Raw genomic sequence first — 27974 nt, forward strand, 5'->3', positions numbered from 1 at the left:
CAGTTATGCTAGGTCAGCTTTGTCAATTCTCTTCATCCTTTGGGGCAAGACAGGGGTCTGTGTACCTTTTCAAACCAAAAAGCCAAACTATACCAAAATTCAGAACACAAGGTCAGCAAACAGCCTGTATAAGAATGCCAATTTGCATGCCTGAAAATACAGAACTTATTAATTGGCCTGATTATTGATAGCATAAATAAAACATTGTATTCAGACTTTACTTAATGAGACGACTTTTGTTGCATCTTTTCACACATTTCTTTGACGCTTACGTCATAACCAGTCAAACAAAGCTTTATGCAAACATCAAGGCTGTCTTGTGTCAATTTTGAGCACAAATTATTTTTGATGTGATTCACATGAAAAATCCAAATACTGCCCACTGCAGAGTCAGGACTGTATATGTTGCCCTTGTAGCTTAAGGTTCAACTTATCCAAATGACCAGTAATGTCAATAAGATAGTAAAACTTGAGCAACCAGTCATATCCAAAAATGACAAGCTCGTTAATGCAGGTGGCCAAGTGAGACAAAGCTTTGCCATAAGATAGCCAAAGAACATTGTTGTGCATTAGTAAGTCGGGATATTCAGACTTCCTCGAGCAGTGACTGAAACTGAGGATGATTAAGAGCTCAGACAAGAATACAACTGACACTTTGAACAACCAGTCTACATTTCTGAGCTCAGTAACACAAGACTGCACACAAAGCGCATCCTGATGCACACCACAACGAAAGTTCAAAAGCAAAAGGTTCAGCTGTTCTAACAAAAAAGAGTAAGGAATCCCTTGTATTTCCCTATCACGCTAGGAGCACCATCCATACACACAGACATAAGATTATCCAATTCTATTTCTTTCTTGTATGTAAAGTTCACCACAGTTTTAAGGGTGTCTTCACTTCTTGCTTGATTTTTCATTGGTAATATAGCAATCATTTCTTTATGCACATGATTTCCACCCACATATCCTCCCAGAAAATGATTAACGTCACGTGTCAGCTGTCTTGTCCAAAGAGAGCAAAGGAATAAGTAGTTGTACTCGAATTTTGCATTTTTTCTTTGTTGATTTGATGGGCCATTTTCATAGCTTTGTCATGAACTGTTTTTGTCGATTATGGAAGGCAATGTTGTGAAACTCATCAAGTAGTTTAACAAATGTTTAGCACCAATCTCTTCACGTAATTCCCATCAGTGAAAGGCTTCCCCTCGACTGAGGTTACATGCGCCTGCAAATCTTGTGGAGTTTAAGTTCTTAAGCTCCCATCATTTTTTTTTTGACCATACTAACAGGCTATGTTGTTCAGTGTTTATTTTTCGCTGTAGCTCCTCACAGGCTTCATGCATCACTCTTGGGTTATTTTGCAGCAAATGCTGTAGGTTTTGCCATGAAATACAATTTTACATGTAATATTTTATCTGAGGACAGTCTCTCACTACAAATGAGACAGTGTGGAGATCCAGACATATCCACCAATGCACACAAGTCTGTGAACACCATTTGAAAATTTTGGTACTTGTCATTTCTTTGAGTCATTTTTGCTGTTGGGGGTCACAGAGTTCTAACAACGGTCCCTGACTTAATCCTCTCTCAAGCACTTTAGGCTCCTCAAATAGGGGTCACTCACCAGCATAGACTTCTTTTAGCTGATGTAACTCAAAGTCCAAAGTCTGAGGTAGGACTTGGTACTGGGAGTTGGGACTTGGAACGTGTGGGAGCCAACACACTTCAAATAAATTAATTCATTTTAAATCTCTAGCTAGCTATAGATGAGTACACTAATTAAGCACAAGAAAACAAAATTCCCTGATTGGGAAAACACTTGCAAATATTCTGACAACCAACATGGGTGGTTAGAAGGAACTGAAAGGGTTCGGGGTAGTACAAAGGGGCGAAGAAAAGGGCAGAGACATGATCACACAGCAGTACAAGGCCACAAAGAGCACGCTGCCCCAACAGGTGCCTCTAGGGAAAAATCTCCACCTTAGGTACACAGGGCATGCAGACATCTGAAGTGGAATGGCTATGTGCAATTGCTCAAAGAACTATGAACATACGCTCAATTCACAGAGGCCTGTCACCCATTGCCCAAAACCATACACAGTCCCAAGGTCTCAGTAGATTTCTCATTGTTCCTGAATATCAAACAATGGCAGAAGAGTTTCTATCATTTTCATTTAGTCAGAAGACTACCCAACCTTTCCTGTTACAAGAAGCCCCTGAATGAAACACTTCTGTCACCTCTAGGCTGGATTAATCAAAGAACTCTTAACTGGAGGAAATCATCATCCATCCAGTGTTGCACATATAGTAATTCGCCATGCAACATCGCCCTTCTAACGAAGACAGCTGCAAAAATGCATGTTACACTAATGTTCTGATCAGAAATCAGTAAAGATGGCTAAAAGTAATGCTCCTTTAAGGTGTAAGCCCTTAATTTGTAAGCTTTGAATGATTTGGGGCCCTAGTTATTTCAGATATCTCTTCTCTCTCTCTCTATTCTGTGACAGGTAACATTCAGGGCAAGGAGTCTGGAAAGAAAAACTCATTAAGCACTTTAAGTAGTGCTTGCTTTGCACTTTTAGTACAGAAAATCTCACTGTGATATAGTGCCCTATAGCATTTACCTGGGTCTAGTGCCTCGACCGCTCTCGCATTTTGTTAGTACATAATTCATCCATTTTCTGGCAAAGTTGATATACTTATCTCCAATCTTCTGCCTGAATTCTCCAGACATTAGGCGAACAACTTCTTTATGGTACTACAATACATTAAAAATTATCCTTCAAATATTAAGTTAACAATTAAAATAAAACCATCATATACACTCATCCCTCGCTATATGAGAACAATTGGTTCCCAACTTTCTGCTTGTATGTGAAAACTCGTAAGAGGGACACTAAATTACCATTAAATACATGTTAAAGTCTCTGATTGGTTCCTAGTGCTCCTAACTCAGTGAAGGTGCTGCTTTTGAAAAGTAAGAGAACCATAGGTGGATGGGGGTGGGTTTTGAAAGGGCTAAAGGCTGGGGGCAGTTTGGGGCCATGAGTGGGAGGGTGGGCTAAAATCTGGTGGTGGCTCTGGTGAAGGAGGTGGTGGCTTTTTCCTTGGGCTGCAGAAGAAAGTGGCACCACTACTCAGCTGGCCCCCTGCCCTGCCTGCCCACTCCCCCCCCACCCCCCGTGCCACAGACAATCCCATGGCTGGGGCTGCTGACGTGCTGGTACTTAGGACTGGCAACTGCTGACACAAAAGAAGCACTGAAGATACATAAGGAGTGGACTGAAGCAGACATTTTCTGTCTGGCCCACTAAAGCAAGCATTGAGGAACCACATCCACTTGTTTAAAAGGGTTTAAAGAGAACCTTTGAATAGGGCTCAAAATTTAAAAAATACAATATTTTACATTTATATAGTAGCTTTTATGGGCACAGGAAGGAAAAATGAAGCTAACACAGATCAACTGACACGGTCCACGTCAGAATATTTCTGATCCCCTGTAAAAGTTTGTCAACAGGCAGAGCTTGAAAAGACTAAACTTTAAACTCAGATTCCTGACTAGGAATAACAATTTCAAAAGTTTTGGGAGTCTGACAGATAAAACAAATCTGCTTTCTCTCTCATGTCATCTAAAGTTTATTTTTCAAACAATGAAGAGATTTGCCTAGTACCGTATGATAATCTTATAAGATTTTATAAGAGTGGAATTTTGTAAGTTTTTCTACAAAAATATACCAAAAATATTATTCTACCACAAAAAATGTATTCTGGTCTGCTCACTTACCTCAAACCCAAAATTGTAACCCTGAATCATGGCTTCTCGGTAGTATTGCTGCAAAGTGGCAGATTCTGATTCATCAACTTCAGCATCAAATTCAGAAGTAAACATGCGATCAACCCTATCAATGGCACAGCTTATCTTATTGCATAGCTGTAATGCATCGCTCTGAAGAACACAAAAAAGGAGACCATAATGGAGGCTGGACTGGAAACATAAGCTACAATGACTTGCACTAATTACCAATGCAGAGTACTGGTTTATAACCAAATCAACAGCTTTTGAGCCATTTGTGTTTTAATTTATATCACTGAAGGAAATTCAAAATTATAAAACAAATAATCCCAATGGAAATAAATTAGAAGGCTGCTTACCTTTAGCTGCTGCAATGCTTTGGCAATGACTGGCTGGCTGGACGTCTGTTCATGATGCAAAGACACAAACCCTTCAATAGACTGTTGGAAGGCTTTTCTCTGACTTATGAGATGGGCAGATTGCATTACTACAAGGAGGAGGTTATCAACCTAGGAATGCAAGATTAAAACATACTGCCAAAGAGGACAATGTCAAGTTCTTACTGATACAATAAATCTGGTAGCCATTTTTAGGAAAAGGCTGTCTCATAATGGCAATTTTGCTAATCCCAAAATATTATAAATCTTATTCGTTAATGCTATAAAGATACTACATTTTACACAAGGCATTCTTCTGTGGCAACTGTGTTTTGACTAGTAATATGATTCCTGAATTATTTTTATAAGCATAAGATACATAAATTAAGATGGGTAGAACTTTAAACACCACATGTCTGGGTTGCAAGGGAGACACAAAGGTTTCTTTTGCTGAAGGAGAACTCAGATTTGAAGAGTATGGTAAAAGCTGTGCCAAGGAATTCTCAAACCAACAAGTTACACTTGGGAAATTATTTTATTAGCAAAATATCTCCCCAACGTCACCCAAAAGAGGTGATAAATGCGTGGAATAAGCAAACTTCATCCCTGCTACAAAAGAGGCTTCCACAATAGAAACAAACATTTTCTAAGCAGGCAAACTACGTTATGCAGTAAAACCCCAATTTATGTGACCGACTTACACTTTTATTGGATTAATGCAAGTCAAAACGATCAAGCGAACGTTAAAGGGAAACCCTATATACACATCATTTGTGTATATAAGTGAACACATACTCCTGGGGTTCCCAGAAGCAATGAGAGCTGGGGGCTGGCCAGAGCGCAGCTCTGCCGCCAGCTGCACCCCCGGGGAGCCACCTGGATGGGGAATCCCTGGCAGCAAAGCAGGTGTGAGTCGGCCAGGTGGTATAGAGCTCTGCCCACTGGCTCCAGGCCCCGGCTTCCCCAGGGTGGCATAGCTGCTCCTTGTCTGCCCCCAGCTGAGGGAGCCAAGGGGCTGGCAGACTGGTGCAGCTGCTCCCCAGCTCTCCTCAACTGGGGGAGCCAGGAATGGGTAGACTGGCATGGTGGCACAGCTACTCCCTGGCTTCCCCCAGCTGGAGGAGCGGACCAGCAGCATGGCTGCTCCCCATCTCCCCCTAGCTGGGGGAACCAAGGGCTGGAGACAGCAGGCAGAGCATTGCACCACCTGGTTGACTCACAGCAGCTTTGCTACCAGGGATTCCTCCAGCTAGGTGGCTCCCTGGGGGCAGACCTAGTGGCAGAGTGCTGCTGCTCTGGCCAGCCCCCCTGGCTGCTGGGGATTCCCCGGCCCCGTGGCTCAAGCTGGCAGGGTACTAACCCCACCTCAACTTGCATGAAATCTGACTTATGTGCAGTTGCCCAAGGCACGCAACCTGCACGTAAGCTGGGGTTTTCCAGTACTTGTAAATTCCCAAAACATGCATACAACCTTCAGGAATCAACACTCAGGGTTACAGCAAAGCCCACAAATATAAGGAAGATGGTCCCAGGGCTAAGACAAGGTCACAATTCACACTGTGAGCTCTGTTAATGACAAACTGCAAGAACCCATTTGTAATAAATGTATTAATTACAGCAGATCAAGTCCAAATTAATTTAGCTACTACTCCAGATTCATGACTGCCATTCATAATGTTCTTCAATATACAACCAAAATGAATGTAAATGAAGAGAGACATGTTTAGAATTAAACTTTTTATACTGAAAAGAATTTTATGCAGTTTATGATAATGTTTTTAGAAATTTTGCTTTTAATTTCCAATGAAAATATGATTTTTAAACATTTCCCTGCAGTTTAGAATACAGAAAGTGTGAAAGATTTAGTAGGTCTTCATACATCGCTTTAATTATTACTATGGTTACTTTGCTTCCTTACATTCCAAACATAGCCTTTCAAACAAATCAATAACATTTTTTCACATGTATATTACATGGTAGATATAATTTTCAAATAAGATTCTAGGTCTTGCACTTTTCCTGAAGAAATAAATACTAACTTTAAAAAAGCTTGATGTTTTAGAATATATGTAAAAAATATCAACTAGGACCTCGTCAGAGTTTAGAGTAGTTATTATTAGTGTATACTTATCAGTCCGTAGTATTAACAAACACACAAACAAACAAAACAAACAAGTAATGTTTCTATGGCTATGTCTACACAGCAGGGTTTTTCAGAAATAACTTATTTTGACTTCTAACATCAAAATAAGTTATTTTTAAAAACGTGTTCATGCTGTAAGAGTGCTTCAAAATCGAGCCTTCACACTAGAAAGCCCAATTTTGAAATAAGAGCAATGATGGAGTCAATGGAGGCCAATCAAATCATTAAATCGTAATTACCTCTGATTAGTATGCACCGAGTTTATTTTGAAATTGAAAGTGGGCGCTCGATAAAAGTCATTCGTTTTGGTGGAGTTACTATTTCAAGTTAAACACCTTGTTATTCCACAATAACAAGCTTAGCAGCATAGATGCAAGGGTTGTGTCCTGTTCCTCCCCCTCCTCCCGGAAAAAAGTTTTTTTCTGGAAGGAAAAAACCAACAACAGTGTAGACAAGCCCTACATTACAAACAGCCACATCCATGGAAGCGGAATTCTAACACTTCACTAGTGGAACAGCACAGGAAGCCTGAAAGGAAACCAAAGCTGGCTCAGGAGTTAAAAGTTCAACAGCATGAAGGAGTTGAATCAGGGTTGGAATGTGAGGAAGGAACAAAATCTTACTTTGCTGTGCTTTTAGGAGTTGTGAGCCACAGGGGAGGGGAATCCTGACTGCATTATTGGAGCGGAGGGAATTGTGGAAGGCATCCCCAGCTGGCTGAGAGCATAAATGGGAAAATTTCTTCCTGCAGAGCTTAGGAATTTCTGTATTTAGGTACTTACAAGGTTCCTACTACTTAAGCACATGTGCACTTCACAAATATGAATGAATTCCATTGCACATAAACCCAGTGAGATAATTAAGTATTAATTCAGTTTCTAAAGATGGGGAACTGAGACACAGAGATTAAAGCCAAGATTTTCAAAAACAGGTGCCTGCAGTTAAAATAAAATAAATACAAGTGGCGTGAATTTGAAAAATGCTGAGCATCCAGTAGCACCCACTGAAGTCTAATTTGAGGCATTCTTTTTCAATTAATAATTTGGAATAAGTGATTTGCCCAGCATCAGAAGCAAATTGGCATCATGACTCAATGCACCCAAAACAAACACCAATGACCTACCAGTTGACAAGATATGAGGCTTTTTGCTAAAACAAAATGCTGTCAGTCTAGCTACACATCTAACACTGAGCAGCTCTACTACAGATAATCCATTCATTCTTTAATTGGGAAGGATTATTTTGGCAGTAAGAATGCTGCTTTCAAAAACAGTCCCATGTTCAGTTCCTCTCATAACATATGTTTAGAGATAAAATACTAAAGCATAAACATTTATTAAGGAATAGTCCTTGGTTACTGTTATACTCCAATACATCTTAGCCACAGGTGGCAGAATGTCTCATTTAACTTCTATGGTCATTTTATTTCAGAAGCACGTCACCTCCAAGAAAATGGAAAACAGGTACCTGCATACTACTTAAGGTATCAACAGTTTCCACCTGAGGCACTATTTTGACTAGCTGTCCTTCCCATGTGCTCCAGCTGTTATCTAATTCATTGTGCTTGGTCATCAGTAAGTAGGCTTCATATGCAAGTTCCTCTGAATCTTTAGAACAATCCTTTCCTGCAGCTGCATTTAGCAGCTGTAAAATCATAGATTTCTCCCCTGCAAGACTATCTGGGACAAACACTTGTAAGTTTTCAAGTCCAGGAATTTGCACCTGAGAAAGAATAAAAATATTTTCAGTGAGCAAGACTGCAAAACATCACTCAGCTTCTCAACATGTTGCACATGCAGCAAAGTTAGCTTCAAATGGTCATTTTAACTTTAGTAACAGAGAGGAAGCCGTGCTAGTCTATACACTATCAAAACAAAAAGCAGTCAAGTAGCACTTTAAAGACTAGCAACACAGTTTATTAGGTGAGCTTTCGTGGGACCACGAAAGCTCACCTAATAAACTATGTTGCTAGTCTTTAAAGTGCTACTTGACTGCTTTTTGTTTTGATTTTAACTTTAGTCTTTTTCCCCATTTTAACTCTAGAAAATTTCACTAAACTGATACTCTCTCTAGGAGGACAGCCACTCTAGCACTAGCAGCATACCCACTTTTAATCACATCACACCACCTGTTCTGTTGCTTTCATGTTTGCGTGTGACTTTGCTTTTTAGCACAAAAGTATGGTGATGAGCAACTTACAATAAAAAGCTGCTCCCATGCACAACGACAAACATGTATCTTTTTAAACGATGTCCCTTTCCAATGTTAAAATGATTATAAGGAACAAATATATAAGCCAAAAATGTTGTGACAATAAAAATCGATTCCCTTCAGCTTAAAAATGGAACATTAAAAAAAACAGGGTGAAGCTCACTAAAATTCTAGAACTAATAATATAACTTGCCGTGTCAGGTCATGACAGAAACATACACTTTCTCAGCATAAAATGATTGATCAAAACAATGTCTTGTTTCTCTAGTTATTACTGACACTAAAATGTACTGAGGTTAATTTCATACTACTGTTCTAGTCTCCAAGGACAAATTTCCATTTTAAGTAAAGTATAATTTAATGAATACTACATAAGTTTCTTATTCTAAAAAAAGGTGCCATGACTCTTTTCACTAAGGCTGTGTCTATGCTACGAGAGAAAATCAATTTTATTAAAATCAATTTCTAAACGATGGGTTTTATTCATTCAATTTTGAGCATATTCACCTTCCCAGACGTTACATATAACAGACCTTACACTTTAAGGCAATTTGTAGGCACGAAAGAGCAAAATCTCTAAGGATGATGCTATTCAAGTGGCCAATGAAAGAATTCTCTCATTCCTCTTGTGCATTATGAAAGGGATCTTCACAAATAACTACATTTTTGACTGCAGTGTTTCTTCCTGGCCACAGTTTAAAAACTGCTTAATGACAGAAACCAATGAAAATTAGCTATCATGCATAACCCACTCAGTCATTTACAAATTTTCATCACAATACTAAAATTTGTCCATTTTCTTCTCCTCTATTTATCATGGTTCCTTCAGGGATGTTGGGTCCTCATAAATGAGGCCTGAAAATTCTTTGTTTAATGTTGCCTACCCTCTCAGTTGGCTCTCTGCCTATGTCTGAATGTAGTTAACTTGCTAGCTTTGAAGCTAGTTCTCCCTACACCTAACATCTCAGATAGCATTCTTCTAGTTGTAGAAAAGACAAAACTCTATTCAGAATCTGTCAAGATCCATCTACACTAGTTTCCCTGTGCAAGGAAACAGTTTCTATAAACAGCTTTTGTAAAGAAGATTGCACTGGCTGGAGTATAACAAAACATTTTAAACAATTCAAGATTACTAAGGTTAGATAACTTTATTAATTTTTCAGTTTTTGAAGTTTAACCCACACCCTCCACTACATCTGCATTCAAATAATCTTTTAAATAACTCTGTTTAAACCAGTTTCCAGGAGCAGAGGAAACCAATACAGGCAGGACCCTCAATATGTCAAAGCCTCTCCACTGGGAGGAGGGGGTACTGCAAAGGTGATTTAAAGAACTCCTAATCCCAACTTTAAAAATAAATACATCTTCTGTGACAAGGCTAAATTCAAATACCCCACAGAAAATTTCTAAATGTTTCTGAATTTTATAATTTGATTAAAGACTGGAACAAAAACTCAAGGTGTTTCTTGATACTTTTTTTTCCCTAAAGAAAATGTTTGAAAAATACTTAGCATCTGATTTGACTATGCTGCCAAACATTAAAAGTCAAGTGCATTTTTAGAAGGATGTTAAATACCAAAAATCATTTTGGAAAAAATAAGTTATCCATTAATAGAAGGCTAAAAGATATTTAAATCTAATTACAGAAAAGACACAATAAAAATTCCAAACTAATGTTTCTCCTCTGCCCACTAAATGTAAGTACAACTGATGAAAATCAACTAAACTTATGTTCACAAATAGGTTCAAGGATTGCTGTCAAGGAAGGAATTTTATGTTATAAATATTCCACACCAAATACAAAAGGACACAGGGCTGGAAAATCTACTACCATAGTATCCAAGTACCACACAATCTTTAGCAGACTTATTCTCATAACACTTATGAGGCAGGGAAGTGTTATTAAATCACATTTTTACAGATAGGATACTAAGTCTAGGAGAAACTAAATGACTTGCCCAAGATCACAAAGGAGGACTGTAGCACAGCAGCCAACTGAACCAGGTCTTTCAAGACCGAGGCTAACACGCTGACAACTCTATCATTTCTCTCCCAAGTACAAGATACCCAAGAAATACAGAGAGGAGACTTGGCCCAGTCTTTTAGATTGCTTTAAAGTTGCTGCAGCTGCACTTTCAAAACAGAAGAAATTAACTCATTTGTCACATCTCAGTTCTAAGAAGTTGACACTACAAACTCAGGGAGAAACAGATGCACGTAAGTCACACCCAGCTTCATTCGACACCTTGTTTAGCATAGCTCTAAATGGATTTTACCTTCACATACTGTTTTGTCTTCAGGACATTCAGGAATTCTTGCACAGGGACCGACAACGTGAATTCTGCTGCTATTTCAAGGTCCTAATGATAGTTTTAAAAAAAAAATTCTTTACTGAATTGAAGTTTTTTAAGCAGAGAAATGAATGTGAATAAGTTAGATCAAACACCGTTGTTATTTTACCTTCCTCAGCATCTTAGCAAAGCCAAGTGCTTTGGATGCCCTCTCTCTAGCTTCATGAAAGAGCTCCTTCAGTGCCCGACTGGTCTCTATAACAGACCTCCTGTAATGTTGATTAGAATGAAGTTATTACATTTTAAATATACAGTAGTATGAAGAGCTTAGAAATACACAAGATAAATGTGTACAAGCAGCAAACTGAAATGAACTTACATTGCTCAGACACGTTTGTCACAGAAATATAAAAATAAATAGATTGTAAAAAATGCACTGCATGCCCTTAGCTATAATCAAGGTTATTAGCCGTCATATACACCAAACGAAGATGAATTACTAGCTACAGACTGAAAACCACGGAGATGGTTTGGGTAATTTGTTTTCATGTGTTTCAACAAGTTTAAACACTGCAGTTTGCCCTTCAGTGAACTAAAGGAATATAAAAATACTGAAGGCTGAAGCACCTGATTTCATCTGATGCAGTACTGTCATCAGCACTGGCCCAAAATTCATCACAGCTCTCTTGCAGACCAGAATCTAAAAATATTCCTGTAGATTTCAGGAGCATTCCTGCAATATCACTGAAACAAAAAGAAAATGAAGGGAAATGTCACTTTCACTCATGCACTAACGCTCCTTTTATTTCCTCTTTATTGCAACCCAGGTAAGAGCCATGTTGCCACAGCTCAGCATCTTGTGGTGTCCCTCATTCATCTCCAGTAACAGTGAAAGCCCTGTAAGACAAAGAAGGCCGAACAGGCTTGCCACAGAAAGGCCTCCTGCTTCAGGTACAGCAAGTGCACTTATTGGATCTTGCCACCAGAACTACTCTGACACGGCAGAAATCTACAGCTACACATCAAACTCCTAGAAAACATGTATGAAGCAGAGTTATCCACAACAACCTAGCAACTAGGAGCAGAAGCCCAGATTCCAGACTGAGGGAATATAGTGTGCTGATCTGAAACAAATTTGAAATGTGGAAGTCCTCTATAGGAAGTCAATGTCAGGGGCACTTAAGTTCCATTCACTATGTCTTATATATTTCATTTCTAAGATCCTAGAATATATGAGTCAATGTGAACAATACTTAGATAAAATTATTTAAAAACAAGATGCCCGCTTAAAACTGCATGAACTGGAATCTACTGAGGCACTCAACTAGCTTTTAAAGTCCTATTTATATAGTTGATTTATTCTTTTGGTTTTGGATCCTGAATCTGCATTAAAATAAATCTTGTATGGGTGATATTATGTTCCAGACTAACAGAAATTACTTTGAACGACCAGATCCTTAAAATTAAGTGCGACTCCAACTGGTCTAAATGTCCAGTATAAACTGTGATTTAAGAAGGCCTACCAGAATAGTTTTCCAGCTTGAGCTTCACCTCCCCGTATGTAAGGTGTTATTTCTTTGGTGAAATTCCATTCTTCTTCTAAGAGATTTTTTAAACTATGAGATGCTTGAGGTAACTGCTGTAACATTTGGATCCAGCTTCGCATATAATCAAAATAAACCTGCAAATGGAAAAAAGGTAACTTAGATCGTACTTGTTATAAAACCTGTAATTAAAGAAGCCTAATTTTCACACCCACAAAAAAATCAACATAATAATACGCAGATGGAGGGAACGATTTGTAATATTCTGTTTGCTACACTAGAAAATATGCTGTAGGCTTCTCGGCAATTTGTGGCAGAGGAAAATGAATGAGACACGAAATTATTATTTTGAGAAGCTCATGAGAGCAAAGAAAAACAACAGAGACTGCAGATCTCTGCCTAAACATCTGGATTTGCATATAGTCACTCTCCTTCCCAATCCCTCTCCCATATGCAAACATGTACAGAAAGCTCAGCTGTGATCCACTACTGAGAATAGAGTTATTGTCATCCACTATTCACAACTGGGGGGGCTTACAGAGTGGAGGGAAGAGGTAATGCTGATTTAAAAGTACCTTAATAATGGACAGGTTTTCAGAGATTCTTGCTTTCACATGTGTACAGCCTACCAATATAAGCTGAGAATCTTTTTAACAAGGAATATTCTCTGGTGTTGCATATGCCCTCTCTACTGAAGGTATAAAGACCAGAAGAGTCATAACCACTACTCAGTTCCTTTACTAATACAGAAATCCAGAAACTCCTTAACAAAGAGGAAAGAACATGGATTTTCAGATCTGTGTGGACAAAAGCGTCTTGAGGAATTCTGGTTACTTAATTGTCTTCACTTTACCAACAAATCCCTTTGCAGGCGAGTGACTAGAAGTCCTTTCCACGCAGAGAGGTGGTAACATTCTTATCTGAATTATGACTAAGGATACAATTTGACAGAAGTCACAGATTCCATATCTAACAGTCCTCCCTAACTCTTGCCCACTGTGGCAGCAGGGATGGGTGGCTATCAGCCCCCAGGAGTGGAGTACCAGCTTTCACTCAGCCCTTGACAGTGGAGATGGTACTATCAGACCACCTCCCCTCCCCCAGAGGATTAGTAGTACAAGTCACAGATAGGTTGCAGGCTTCCATGAATTTTGGTTTGTTGGCCACTACCTGCGATAATATCTTAACCTTAACTAGGACTGTGGGACAGCTCTTCCAAACTAGGCATCTTATCTAGAAGTTTCTACGATGGAGTAGTGATTGGTAACATATCAAGTGAATTCCAAGAAGCCTCATTATAAATCACTGAAATAGGAACTTTCCTAAACACTGACTGAGCCCTAACAGAGAAGATACCCTAACTTGAGAGGGAAGAAGCAGTTTTATGAACAGGAAATCTTAACATAGATTTGTCTACATGTCTAAAGCTGAAATGTGGCCTCCATGAGGAGAGTAGCTCACAGTGCTGGGAGGCTGAACCGCTTTTGCTGAAAGTTTCCAAAAAATTCTGCTTACGGCAGACACCCAGAATGAGAAATTTCAGTGTGAATGGTGAAGTCTGGCAAAGGGTCTGATAATGGGAAATGTCAGCTAACCTTAACTATTTGCAGCACCGGTAGCTCTCCCTATAATGAAATATCAAAATGAGAATTTTCCCGAGACGACTCTTGTCTCTAAGTTACTTTAAAAAAAGCCACATACAATGAAAAGATATTAAGCTATATTAAGAAATGAGGGTTTTAATTTAAACCCACAAAATAAAATAACTCACACTCACTGAACACTAGCAGTATAAATTACCCTTTTGTGTTTACTTACTGCAGTACCAAAGATACTAAAAAACAAGAGATGCTTCTAGAATGACTACAATATCAAGGTGAAAATTAAAGCAAAAAAGGTGTCAGCCATACAACTGTTTCTCTGAGTTGTTGGTATACTTTAAATCTTAATATTATTTAAAATTTATTTTACTTGATTTATTACCACAATATGATTCCATGAAGAGCTATTTTACAGACAGAGGCAATTTGACCAAAAATATGTTAGAGACTCTCGCAGTACCTAAAAATAAAAGCCATTTCCACAATCCAGTCATCAAAATATCAACATTGTCTCAAACATACTTTCATTACAACCTCTGATAAGATTTGTTAGGACAAAGCCTATTATTGCCACTAAAAATATAAAGTAATATAAGCAGGCTAGACAGTTACTTGCTCAGAAAAGGTAACCAAAATTATCCCCAGACCTAGATTTAGGCAAATTTATACTAGATTTGTACTGGCAACCCATACAATTTACCAGGACATGGAAAATATTCTCTTTCGCTACTCACCATTAACATTTTATGAAGGTCCTCTTCAAAGGAATCTATGTTGTAGTCAATCTTCTGTAAGTCATCTAACACCTCACGTAACATAAACTGATAATATTGCTTCATTAGCAGGCCACCCTTCAAGACCTCTTTACACTCTCTTGCTAGCTGCAATGGAAGAGACCACAAACTGCAATCAGTCTGCTATTCTCGAAATTTCCTGAGATTAAAGTTTAGCGTGTTTAAATAGTGTATTTATGCCACTATTGTGTTTCTCGGGCTCTCTCAGATTTGTAGGATTATTCCTACATCCTACATCTTCATACAAGCTTTGCATACGTTCTCCTGAATTGTCTAAGTGCTACTGTAATGCCACTCAGCAAGTCACTGCATGTAGGGATGGCAGCAAATGCTAGAAGTTTTCTTCTGCTCGGTGCTTTTTTTGTGCCAGCAGCCCCGTCTGCAGATCCCTGGCTGGGTGGAAGGGGCACTCCGCCAACCCCATGGCTGGGAGCAAGCTGGGGCACAGAGCCCCGCCAGCAGCTCCAGCTGTGGGAAGCCTGCCTGGGGGGGCCAGAGGACCTCAGTAGTCCTGTGGCTGGGAGCTGGCTATGGCAGGGAGCCCCACCGGCAGCACCACGCACGGGAACTCCAGCTGAGGACATGGGGGTCCCCAGAAGTCTCACATTGAGAAGCCGGCTGAGTACTGGCTCCTCTTCCCTCCCCCAAAAGCAGGGCTTTCACTATCTGGAAAAACAATTGTATGCAACTGACTGGATAGTTGGACTTTTTATAACTGGACAAGGAGTTTTATGCCTTTAGATCAATTATTTAAATCCACAGCAAATAAACAGTAATAGGCCTCCAAACAGTTGCAAGTGTCAAACGGCCTATGTAAAATAGTTACTAAGTTACTTTTGGTTCTGTTCCTACTAGGCGAGTATCCACAACCCAAAACACATCACTTACAACTGACAATGTCAGGCACCCTTGTAGACAGTCTGGAATCAAAAAGCCAAGGACTGAATGAATACTCTACTTGGTCACAGAAATGATCACTTCTGGTCAAGACAGGCACAACAATGAAGCTGGCCATTCCATACCTGCTATAGGAAGCACAGGCTTTGTAAGCAACGAGGCTCTAGAAGCACGCTGTAGGGATCAATCATGCATTGGCAAAGAGTTTTTTCCTTCCCAAATCTGTATTATTCCAAACCAAACAACCATCTCTAGGTATGACTATGCATCATTTTCTTAAACATCTAATTGCATTAGAATTTTTAAAAATCTCTATTGAAAATGGATTGTAACGTTTTCCTTCAGCAAAAAGAAAATGTCATTATGCAGAATACAGCACAAGAAAAGCCTTAACAGAATAAAGTCAAGAAATACAAAAAGTCTCACCCTGTTTTATTTGTATTAATATAGTGCCTATGCAGCCTAGCCATGGACCACAAGCCACCAGAACAAACAGAAAAAAAAAACAATCATTGTCTCAAAGAACTGAAACAAACAAACACTGCCTCTTAGGCCAGATCTACACTTAAAAATTAGGTCAACCTAGCTACATCGCTCAAGACTGCAAAAAATGCTGTGCCCTGAGCACCATGTGCCGCCTACCTTGAGAATAGATGCAGCTGGGTCAACTGAAGAATTCTTCTCTCAACCTAGCAAATGGATTAACTACACTGATGGGAAAACTCCTTCCACAGACATAGGAAGTGTTTACGCTGTGGTGCTACAGTGGCAGAGCTGCTGTGTGGTAGCTGTGCCATTATAGCCTAAACATGACCCTATGTGAACTACACTATTCTTGTACTACAGACCTGGTATAGTTCCAAAAAAATATTCTGGAGAAGGGATAGTTTGGCTCGGATTCTACAAGTACACCAAATGCAACTAGTTTAGATTGCACAAAGGTTATTGAAACATTGCAAAGTCAGGTAAAAGCAATAGCCAAACCTGTGGCATGTCACACATTTTAAAAAAGAAGCACCCCCCCCCCCCCCCCCGCTTTTTTCCAACTTTCCATCCACGCATAACAACATGCGCCCTGCCAATCTATTCACTAGATAGGTACAAGGGAACAGTATATCATTCCTCACTTACAAGACATATACCATACTCAACAGATCTTAAGTAGGTGTGGTGGTAATAGTGGGTGCTCAGTGACCAGCTGAGAAAGCCTTTTATTTGCAAATTGGATAATGTTCACCATTCCTGCTGACCCCCTTTACATAGGTTTGAGGGGTTGTTACAGAATTTCTCAGCTGATTTTTGCTCCTGAAGAAAGCAATGGACTTTCCTAAAATAGCTAGAATTGGTGCAAAATTAGTGACTGTAGCATAGGAGTTTACTTAAGTAAAAAGAAACTAACTGCATAGGTTAACAGAAGGGAGGGATAGCTCAGTGGCTTGACCATTAGCCTGCTAAACTCATGGTTGAGAACTCAGTCCTTGAGGAGGCCATTTAGGGATTGGGGCAAATAGATGCCATGGATGGTGCTTGGTCCTGCCAAGAGGACAGGGGACTGGACTAGATGACTTCTTCAGGTCCCTTCCAGCTCTAGGAGATTTGTATCTGAAAATATAAAGATTACTACAGGGTCTATAGGCCATTTGTTAAAATTATGACCTTTACAGTATGGCTCACAATTCTCAATAGCTCAGTTAACACATTTATGACTTTATAATGGCCTTTCTAAAAATTGTCAACAGCTGTTTCCACAGTAGCACATACAACATTTTACAGGTTTAACATTTAATTCCTTTTGTAAAATAGATTTTTAAAGTTATATAAAAAATTAGCACTGAATTGAAATGTTTATAAACTTTACCTTAGACTTTTGTGTGACAGTACTATAATAAACTCATACTCCCATTTGGTGGAACTTTGCAATAATGCAAATTTTTAAACATAAAACCAGTGAAGTATCCATATTATAGATGCCTCAAAGAAGTTAACAGTACAGCCCCTGTATGTACTGTTCACTGAAATACTGCACCTGTCCATAACATGTATCAAAGTTATGAAGAGTGATAGAGTACGTACATATATGCAAGTCTCTTTCTGAATACACATAAACAAAAAACACAATTTCTATTCCATATTATGGGCTAACATGCCAGCAACATTTCATTTAAAAATTAAAATAAATTATTCATTCAAAAACCTAAACCAGATATTTACTACCACCTTGGCATAAATAACTATTCATATCCCACAACAAAACAATTAAATACAAAGAGAAGTTTTTTTTAAGCTGTAACTGGGCTAAACAAGCAGTAAGAGTGATAAGAATACAAAACAACGAAGCAACAAGCACTTGCAAAAACATGGCCTAATCTAAACTACATACTAAGGGATGTCCCATATGGTGCAATCTGCATTGATGAAAAGTGTTGTTGCCAATGCTGCTTCTCTGAAAAATATGCACAACAATTCAAGAGCTCACCTGCAAGTTAGGCTTCTATGACCAAGCTTCTGACAAACTGGACCAACCAATTTCCTGAGGTGTTCAGACTCTCTAGGCAAAGTGCCCAATTACTAGCTTCAAACGTTGAGCCACCCCCCACCCCCCACCCGCAATAAACTTGACTTTCTTTAAACAGATTCTTCCTTTGTCCGTAACATGTTTGTGACAAATACTTACTGAATAGGAGCAAATATATGGGGAATAGACAATTTCTTAAAAATTAAGTATCTAACTAGCTGTTAATCATATGGATTGATTTAAAACAGCTTGGGATGGCTCCAGATTGCAAAATATTTCATCCTAGAAACCCAATTTACAGATCTGGTATCCTCCTCTTGCCCCCCTCAATCAATCTATAATCTGAACCAAAAAAACTGTAATTTGCAGAGCCCCCTGGCTACCCAGTGAAGGCAGGAAAAAGCTCTTACAAAATGATAGAACTCAGAACTCTCTGATAAGGGTGCAGAGTTTGACTTGTACAACCTAGTGTGCCTCAAAAGGACCAACAGGTGGCAACATTACATAAGTCTTCCTTTTAAACTTTTCCTTCTCACCCAGAGCAGTAGCCATTAGAGTTGTGTGAACCCACAACAATATTTTTTTGGTGACATGAAAGATTTGAAAAAAAAAGTTTCATTTTGTATCTTCATGGAGAAGAACGGCTGGTGGTGTTAAACTATTTTAAAACATACATGATGCAATAATTCAAACAAAGGGCTTAGTATGTTCTCCTTCTTCATGTTTGGATAAAACAATTCAGCAAATTCACCAAGAATCTGTAAAATGTTTCAGTTGATCTAAATATTCATTTTGCAGTAACAGAAAGCTTCATCCAGAAAATTTCACCCAACTCTAGGGGTCATGGTACGAAGCGTGGGTTATGAATGCTGTCAGGAGAGAATATCTGCAGCTTTAAATACCAGAGGGGAGAAGAGACAGTTTTCTCCACCTCCAGATACCCACCACACTTCCAGGCCACAAAATACAGAAACATTCTCAATATAACTCATGGCAAAACTCTCTCCCTCTGTAGACTTTAAGAGATAACCAAAGGCAGTAGGGCAATTTCCTGGCTGATATAAATGGAATAAACTGAATTTGGAATAAATAAAAAGAGACTGTTCCAAGAACTGCCTTATACTTAAGGAATACTAACATGCTCTTAACTAGAGAGGCCAGCTATCTCCAACTTGCAAGGCCAAATTAGTTATGACAAGAAAAGTCATTTATAAAATGAAAGTGTAGGAGAAAGGCTCAAAACCTAACAAATCTTGAAGTCAAACATCAAAGCAATCAGGGCATCTTGCACACGCTGGTTTTATCTGAATAGTTTGGAGAGGGGAAAAAGTTACCTGTTACAGAATTTGGAAGGGTCTGAACGTCTACTGGGTAGTATGCTTCTAATGACTCAATTCATATCCTATAAACTTAGCAAGGGAGGGAACAGGCAATAATAAGAGGGTCTATAAATACTTTAGAAACAAGAAAAAAAGCAAAGGAAAGTATGGGTCCACTACTAAACAACATAATAATGGATAATACCAACAAGGCTGAGGTGTTTAATGCCTATTTTGCTTCAGTTTTCATAATGAAGCTTAATTATGACCAGATGCTTAACCTAATTAATATTAACAGGAAGAGGAAAAGAATGCAAGACAGAATATGGAAAGAACAGGTTTAAGAACACTTAGATAATATATGTGCATTTAAGGTACTGACAAAATATCCACTCTCAGGTACCTGTACATCACTTGCTGTAGTACTCCTTTCCAGACGGATATTTCCCATTTTGTATATGTGAAACTGATCGTGCCTTCCTAAGTGAAGAACTCTGCATTTGTTCTTATTGAACTTCATACTATTTTTCCCAGAGCATTTCTCCAGTTCGTCTAAGTCATTTTGAATTATAATCCTATCCTCCAAAGCACTTGCAATCCTTCCCAGCTTGGTATCACCTACAAACTTTATAAGCATATTCCCTATGCCATTACCTAAATAGTTGATGGAGGTATTGAACAGAATTGGTCCCAAGGCTGATTGCTGCAGAACCCCACTAATTATCCCCTCCATTGATAACTATTCCCTGAAAACAATTACTCACCCAGTTAAGTATCCACCCACTAGTAGCCCCATCTCGGTTGTATGTCCATAACTCATTTATAAGAAAGTCGTATGAGATTGTATCAAATACTTTACTAAAGTCTATATATACCACATCTAATGCTTCCCTTTTATCGAAAAGACTTGTTATCATATCAAACAAAGCTAACAGGCTGGTTTGACTTGAACTGCTCTTTACAAATCTATGCTGATAGTTAATTGTCACCTTATTATCTTCCAGATATTTCATAATGGATTCCTTCAATATTTGCTTCATTACCTTTCCCGGCATGGAAGTTTAAGATGACTGGTCCGTGTACTCTTGGGTTATCTTCATTTCCCTTTTTATAGATGGGCATCATATTTGCACTCTTCTAGTCTTCTGTGACTTTTCAAAGTTAACTAATGGCTCAGATATCTCCTCAATCAGTTCCTTGATTATTTGTGGATGCATTTATCAAGCCCTTGTGACTTGAAGACATCTAATTTTTCTAAGTAAATTTTCATTTGTTCCTTTCCTTTTTTTAACTTCTGAACCTACTTCATATTCTCTAGCATTCAGTATGGTGGGTATCCAATGACTAGTCTAGGAGTCACTAAGTGCCTCTAACAGAGGAGGGATTGCTTGATGATTCCCTGCTCTGTTCACTCCTCCTGGGGAATCTGGCATTGGCCACACTGTCGGCAGACAGGATACTGGACTAGACGGATCTTTGGTGTAACCTAGTATGGTTGTTCTTATGTTAATTTCCACATTTTCTGTTATTGCTTTTCCCTCTTCATTGAGTAAGGGGCTTACCCTGTCTTTGGTCTTTCTCTTGTTTCTAATATATTCATAGAACTTTTTCTAATCATCCTTATGTCTCTAGCTAGTCTGAACTCATTTTATGTCTTCATCTTTCTAATTTTCCCCCTACATACTTATTTGTTTGTACTCTTCCTTTGTAAATTGACTTAGTTTCCACTTTTTGTATGACTCCTTTTTGATTTTTAGATCATTCAAGATCTCCTGGTTTAGCCACGGTGACCTCTTGCCATACTTTCTTTCTTACACAGTGGAATAGTTTGGTTTTATGCCCTTAATAAGGACTCTTTAAAAACTGCTGATTATCTTCAATTGTTTGTCCTCTAAGACTCACTTCCCCTAGGACCTGACCTCCCAAATCCCAGAATTTGCTGAAGTCTACCCCCTTGAAATCCATTGTCTTTGTTTTGCTTTTCTCACTCCTCGCATTCCTTAGAATCATAAACTTTATCACTTCATGATCACCCTTCACCCAAGCTGCCTTCCACTTTCAAACTCTCAACCAATTCCTTCATATTTGTTAAGGTCCAATCTAGTACAGCCTCACCCTGTGGCTTTCTCCACCCTCTGAAATAAAAAAAAATCGTCTCCAATGCATTCCAAATCTTTTCAGATAACCTGTGCCCTGTAGTGTTACTTTCCCAATAGATGTCTGGAAAGTTGAAGACCCCACACATCACCATCAAGTGCTGGTCTTTGGAGGATTTTTTTTAATAGCCTCATCCATCTCTTATTTCCAGTTAAGTGTCTGTAATAGATCCCTACCACGACATCACCCTTGTTTTTTAACCCTTTCCCAGAGATTCTCAACAAATCTCTCTCCTATGGTCATCTCAGTCACAACCCAAGTATCTACATTTTAATATATAAGGCAACTCCACCTACCTTTTCTGCCCTGCCTGACCAGCTGGTGCAAGCTGTGCCCTTCTATATAAATATCTTACATATTATTTCTGCTGTGTCCATCTGTCTGTTTGGGCAAGGTTCTAAATTACTCCCCGCCCCTGTACTATGCCAGTCCCAGCCCTTTGCCTGGACAGCACAGGGCCCGGCCTGGCCCAGCCCGGCCCAGCCTCCCCATGGGGACAGACAGATACACACAGATGCACACACACACCATGCCCAGTCCCTCAATGGACTCCTCCACCCACCACACCATGCCAGCCCCAGCCCCTCCCTCACCCAGCGCAGGGCCTGGCCCCAGACCCCTAACGGAGACCCCACACACACACCCCAATTTACCAGCCTCAGCCTCTTCCCCTGCCAGCACAGGACCCAGCCCAGCTTCTAAACAGAGCCACCCACTGCACCGTGCCAGCCCCAGCCCAGACCCCAATGTGCCCCCGCTCGCACCATCCCAGTCCCAGCCCCTCAGTGGACCCCACTCGCATGCACAGTGCCAGTCCCAGCTCCTTCCCAGCCAGCAGAGGGCCCACCCCTCCACAGCAGAGCTCCCCTCTCTTCCTCCATCGGTCCCAGTCCTTCTCCTGGCCACCACAGGGCCTGGCCCAGCTCCCAACAGAGCCCCTCCCTCGGCCAGCACGGGGCTCAGAACATTAATTTTGGATGTGTATTACAACAAGTTTCTGTCTACAACTTTCTTTTGGCCCAATTTCTGCTTGCAAATGGAGCTGCAATGGGATCCTCTAGTTCCCGCCATGCGTATTATCCCAAGCCTCAGGGATACCATCCATGTCATAGTTATTTATTCACTAGTATTTCAAGTTCTTCGTGCTTATTCACCATACTTCTTACACTCGTATGTAGACAATTAAGATACTAATTTATTTTTGCCCCCCCCCCAGTTCTGTCTTGTCTCTTCCTAATCCCTGATATTACAGCCCACACTCCCCCAGCCCTTCCAATTTTGTTACCCATCTCTCAGGTCTCCGTGTTTATAACTCACCCGTGTGCTACAGTCACCTGTCCCCTTTAGTGCCCAATAATTCTTTAATGAGACATTTTGATTCTTGGCCATATAACTCAGAGGTATAAGTGACCAACTCTTTCTTACATAAACCTTATTTTCATATGCAATTAGAGTCAATTTAAGAGATGCATTATAAAAAGTCATCTCTGTAACAAATTCGCTTCAAAACAAACAGAAAACATCATAATTAACGGACAGAAAGCTTTTAATAAAAAAAACTTTTGAAACAAACCTGCTTAATACTCAAGAGAGATGGTTCTCCAGCAGGCCTTTGTTCCAACCTTAACTTGAGACATTCATGGATAACATTGAGAAGTACTCGGCAAAGGACCAAGAAAGCAGGTTCAAAAGATGGTAAATCCATGGATTTCAGTTCTTCCATTGATACAATGCTGCCTTTTTGCTCTGAGGAAAGTGAAGAATTTGACAACTGCACATAATCTGAACACAACAGGAGATCTGGGAATTCTGAAAACTGAAACAAAAAATAAAAAAATAATCCCAGTTTAAAGATCAATTTTTTAAAAAACTGCATGCATTAAAAAAAAGATGGTTTGTAATAGCTAGGCTATTAATCCACTGTGATCTGATTCACTGGAAAGTCTGCACAGGTACTATTTCAACTTATGTCCTTTTAAAATAGCTAAAATCCAATGTCCTCTTAAAGCTGCTAGACTAGGTACAAATAATTTAACAACAGGCATGGACACTTGAGAGTGAACAATCCAATCTTGTAATTTATTTTAAGATCAGAAAATTATTCAACAGTCAAATGAAGCAGAAGATTCTCTGCATAGAAAGAAAACTGAATTCCACAGGAAATAAAAGGTTTACACCTAACACAATACTGGAACAGGTATTCAGATGATCCTAGGATATTTAAAGGTAATTTCAAGATTAAAGCTCTTTTAAAAATGTTCAAATGTTTTTAGATGAATGGAGTAATTCTGGAAAAGCAAGGTGATACTGGGCTATGTCAAGCTGTGTTATATTTATATGACAGCATTAATGTATTTCCTACAACTGTTGTATTAAAAGTAGCACAGTGGGGAAAGTGTGCAAAACAAGCAATAGGACTCATCATTCAGCTAACCAAACAAAAGCCTCTTTGAAAATGTTCTGCAGAGGTTTGTCAGTTTCAATGTTCCTTAAAGTTATTTTGCAGTTAAAACAAGTAATAAAAAATGCAAAGTATAACTAGAATATATAGGTTGAACCTCTTTAACCCAGCACACTCTCATCTATCATCATCTGTAATCCGTCACGACGTTAGTTAGCCTGACAACCACATGTCATGGATGTGGCCAAATTTCCCATGGTCCTGTAAAGTTTGTTTACAACCAAAGGTCCTGGTTGTCAGTGTTCTGTGCTTTTATTCAGCTGTAATTTACCATTAATGTCTTCTAAGAGCCCAGTAAGCAGTGGAAGTGTAACTAATGTGCTAGACAATATTGACCTCCTGTTGTCCAGAAAATTTGCTTGTCTAGCACCGGTCAGGTCCCGAGGCTGTTGGAAGACAGAGGTTCAACCTGTATTTGAACTGAGCATATTAAACTTACATTTAAAACTGACTGTGTTCATTCTCAGTGATTTTATCTAAGCTACAAGTCTAACCAAATGTAATATGTATTTCCGGCACAGTTCCTAGGAGTTATGTATTATCCTAGGACAAAATCTGTTCCTAAACTCTGTAAGGTTTATTAAACTCTCTTGCAGTTCTTATATTGTTCACATTATTATAGTTGAACATCTTCCACTGATGTATGAAGAGATGTCATTCGCATCTGTCATAAATGATTCTCTCCTTTTTCTTTAGTGACAGAGGCACACAGTAGCAGATTAACGTAAAAGGTAAATGGAGTAAGACTAGAAAGTAGATCAAATGATGAAGTGCCGTCATGAAAATTAATAACTTTAAACATGCTATTTTTAGGCTCACCAGCTGATAGAAAACTTGTTTATTCCTTTACACCCACGTCCACATTTTTGACATTTTGTTCCTACTGCATCATGCAAGTTCTGATTCCCCAGAACAGTCGCTCAGAATTATTTTGCCTGACAAAGTCAGCTTTTACACTTTTGTTTTTGAGCTGTGGCATCTGTCAAGCTCAAATACTTTTGCAGAAACATAGTGTGTTTATTCTTTCTAGCAATGGCACGAAGCTAATTGCCAGGCATACATTTTAAAGAAACTTTAACCAGAGCTAACCTATTACGTGATAGAAAGTTCTTTGAATCTGACCCTCACCTTAAAGACAAAAATGGCGTACAGGTTAAAACTCCCAAATCCAACACTCTCTCATCTGGCAATATCCATCATCCAGCAGGACCACAGATCCTGCAGGACTAGAGTCTTCCAGGGCTGGGAGGATGAGAGGCCAGCCAGACCAGCAGCAGGAGCTCAGGGCAGGACAGCCACAGTTGGTCTGGCTGCAAGGGGGAACTAGAAGAGGCCAGGGAGCCTGGGCCAGGAGCAGCAGCAGGGAACAGCGGCCCAGGCTAGTAAACTGGCAGCTCATTGCTGGGGATGCACAGGAAGATGGCACCTGGAAGCCCCAGCTGGGGCCGTGTGGGCAGCTGCAGCAGGGTAGGGGTGGCTGAGGCCAGGAGCTGGCAGTGGGGAAGCCTGCACTAGGGGAAAGGAGGTTGGGAAGCCACAGGCAGGGAGCCCAGGAACAGCGGCTGAGGTCAGCCGGGGGGTTAGAACTGACCAACCTGCGACCGGCACAATCCCTGGTCCAGAACCACACAGGTCCCAGGGATGCCAGACAAGTATGGTTGAATCTGCAGTGGTGAGGGCTTCTTTGCATTATAAACATTTTATAATGAGTAAAACTACTTCCTGTGCACATAATAGGATAGTACAGTGATTCCTTACAGGGAATCTCCAGCAGGCCATTAAAAACAATATGAAGAAAGAGAGACAGATATACACAGATTTTTATTCCAACAATCTATCCATTCCAAACTGAAGTTTCAAGTTTCCCCTTCAAGGTTTATGTCTCACTCACCACTCTCATTTCCTCTCCAGATTGGCCAGATGAAATCACTTTTACAGCCAATCAACTGTTTCTCAAGCAAACCAGTAGCTTTAAAAGAGACAGACCCCTCCTTCTCCACCCAAGGAGTGGAACACACTGGATGAAATCCTGGACCCACTGAAGTTAAGGTGTTTGGGTATCAGGATTTAACCCACTGTCTCCATAGAACTCCCAGTCTCTGCTGAGACAATAATCAAGAGACCAAGGTGTATTACTCAGCATGTACATGTGATACAAAGTATGTAATACAGCTGCTTATATATTTGTAATATTTCATAAAAATGGATTACTTCAACACTACTCTGCATCCCTGAGAATGGTCTGCTACTATAATAATTGGTCTTTCCAAAAGAAATATCAATGCATCTTCCTTTTACCCAATTCAATTTCTTAAAATTAATCTATCTTCTGGGCTTTTAATGGAACCAGAAGAATAGCAGTGAAAGACTTAAAAGGGGACTTTTTCATTAGCAATAAGCCATATGACAAGTAGTAAGGAGGAATTTTATTGCCCATGTACAAACGTAAGATTAAAATCTTCATTTTAATATAAATCCAGTTTTTCAAAACCAATTTTGCTAACAATGTCTGTGTCTACATTACAATAACAACTTCTAAGTTGCTTATTTCAAAGTTGAGCATTTACGCACACCGTACTTAAAGTTAAACTTTGAACAGGGCACTACTTCATTCCAGGGAATGGAGTAAGGACTTCGAAACTGGGCTCCAAACTGCAAAGTATGGGGAAAATGTGTGTAGAATCTCTGGTGGCTACTTCGAAATAGTACCTAACTTCGAAGTTAACTTTAAAGTTAGTTCCTAGTGCAAACATACCCAATGTGTTTTAAGAGCTGAACTAGGAGCAAAAATAACCTAATAGAACATGGAACACAGCTAATTTGAATACGGAGTTTAGTGCTTTTTCTGTAAACCCTGATAAACCCAGGGTTGTGAGTTCAACCCTTGAGAAGGCCATTTAGGGGTCTCAGGCAAATAGATCAAAAAATATTTCAGGGATGATCTGTGGTCCTACCAAGAGGGCAGGGCACTGGACTCAATGACCTCTTGAGGTCCCTTCCAGTTCTATGAGATATGTACATGTACTTGTTAACAATAGCAATATTACACAGCAAGGCTTCCAAAAACTGGGCACCTATTATTAGACACCTAAACCCCTATCAAGCCACTTAAATAATATGCTTGATTTTCAGAAGTTCTGTGTAGCCATAAATCATTCTCTGGACATTTTCCCAGCACCTCTAAGACAACATTCCATCTTCCTCCTTCCACATGCAGAATAAATTTTGCTATGTACACCAAAGCATGTGAGGATTTGCACCATCAGTAAACACACATGCTGCAAGACCTGGGCACTCTGCTAATCAGCTGGGCTGCATTTGAATCTCTCCAGGGTTGCTGCACAAGCACACAGCTGACAGGGAACACTGCTATGAAATATTACGCCATTTGTTTATCTCCCAAAAGGTGGTCTTCTGGCCAAACTTTACAAAGGTGCCTAAGTTATTAACACGTCTTTAATTTCATAGTCAATAGTTGTTAGGCACTGCTTTTAAAAATCTGGGTATAAAGCACCTCTTATTGAAAGCAGGGCTTAAGCCACCAGGGGAAGGAGTACACACCAGTTAAATACTGGTGTCTTGCTTCAGTCAGCTGACTCAAGCTCAAGGGGCCTAGGCTGTGGAGCTCTAAAAAACAGCAGTATAGATGCCAGAGCTCAAGCTGGAGCCTATGCTTTGGGACCTTACAATGGAAAAAAGGTGCCTCAAGCCCAGATGTCAACACCGAAGATTTTAGAGCCTGCAGCCTGAGCCCTGTAAGCCTAAGTAGGCTGACACAGCCAAACAGCAGAGTTTAATTGCCTTGTAGCCATACCTTGAAGCACTTTTGAAAATTTTATCCAAAGGTCCTTAATTTTGAAATAGAGATTTA

The 27974-nt window shown here is 39.7% G+C and overlaps 1 protein-coding gene across 4 annotated transcripts in view; it reads right to left on the reverse strand.

Annotated features, from left to right (window-relative positions):
• Positions 1-27974, reverse strand: part of MAP3K4 (mitogen-activated protein kinase kinase kinase 4) — a 106450-nt gene that overhangs the window by 39543 nt on the left and 38933 nt on the right. For all 4 annotated transcript variants that reach the window (XM_074990281.1, XM_074990279.1, XM_074990280.1 and 1 more), the window contains exons 4-13: positions 23216-23458; positions 14695-14841; positions 12339-12496; positions 11443-11559; positions 10985-11084; positions 10801-10884; positions 7781-8035; positions 4153-4302; positions 3785-3946; positions 2625-2758 (exon numbers count right to left, since the gene is read on the reverse strand). In XM_074990281.1, coding sequence (XP_074846382.1) covers positions 2625-2758; positions 3785-3946; positions 4153-4302; positions 7781-8035; positions 10801-10884; positions 10985-11084; positions 11443-11559; positions 12339-12496; positions 14695-14841; positions 23216-23458 — 1550 coding nt within the window. The remainder of the gene's footprint in view (positions 1-2624; positions 2759-3784; positions 3947-4152; positions 4303-7780; positions 8036-10800; positions 10885-10984; positions 11085-11442; positions 11560-12338; positions 12497-14694; positions 14842-23215; positions 23459-27974) is intronic.

The sequence above is a fragment of the Carettochelys insculpta genome, chromosome 3 (assembly GCF_033958435.1).
Source record: "Carettochelys insculpta isolate YL-2023 chromosome 3, ASM3395843v1, whole genome shotgun sequence".
Lineage (NCBI taxonomy): Eukaryota > Metazoa > Chordata > Testudines > Carettochelyidae > Carettochelys > Carettochelys insculpta.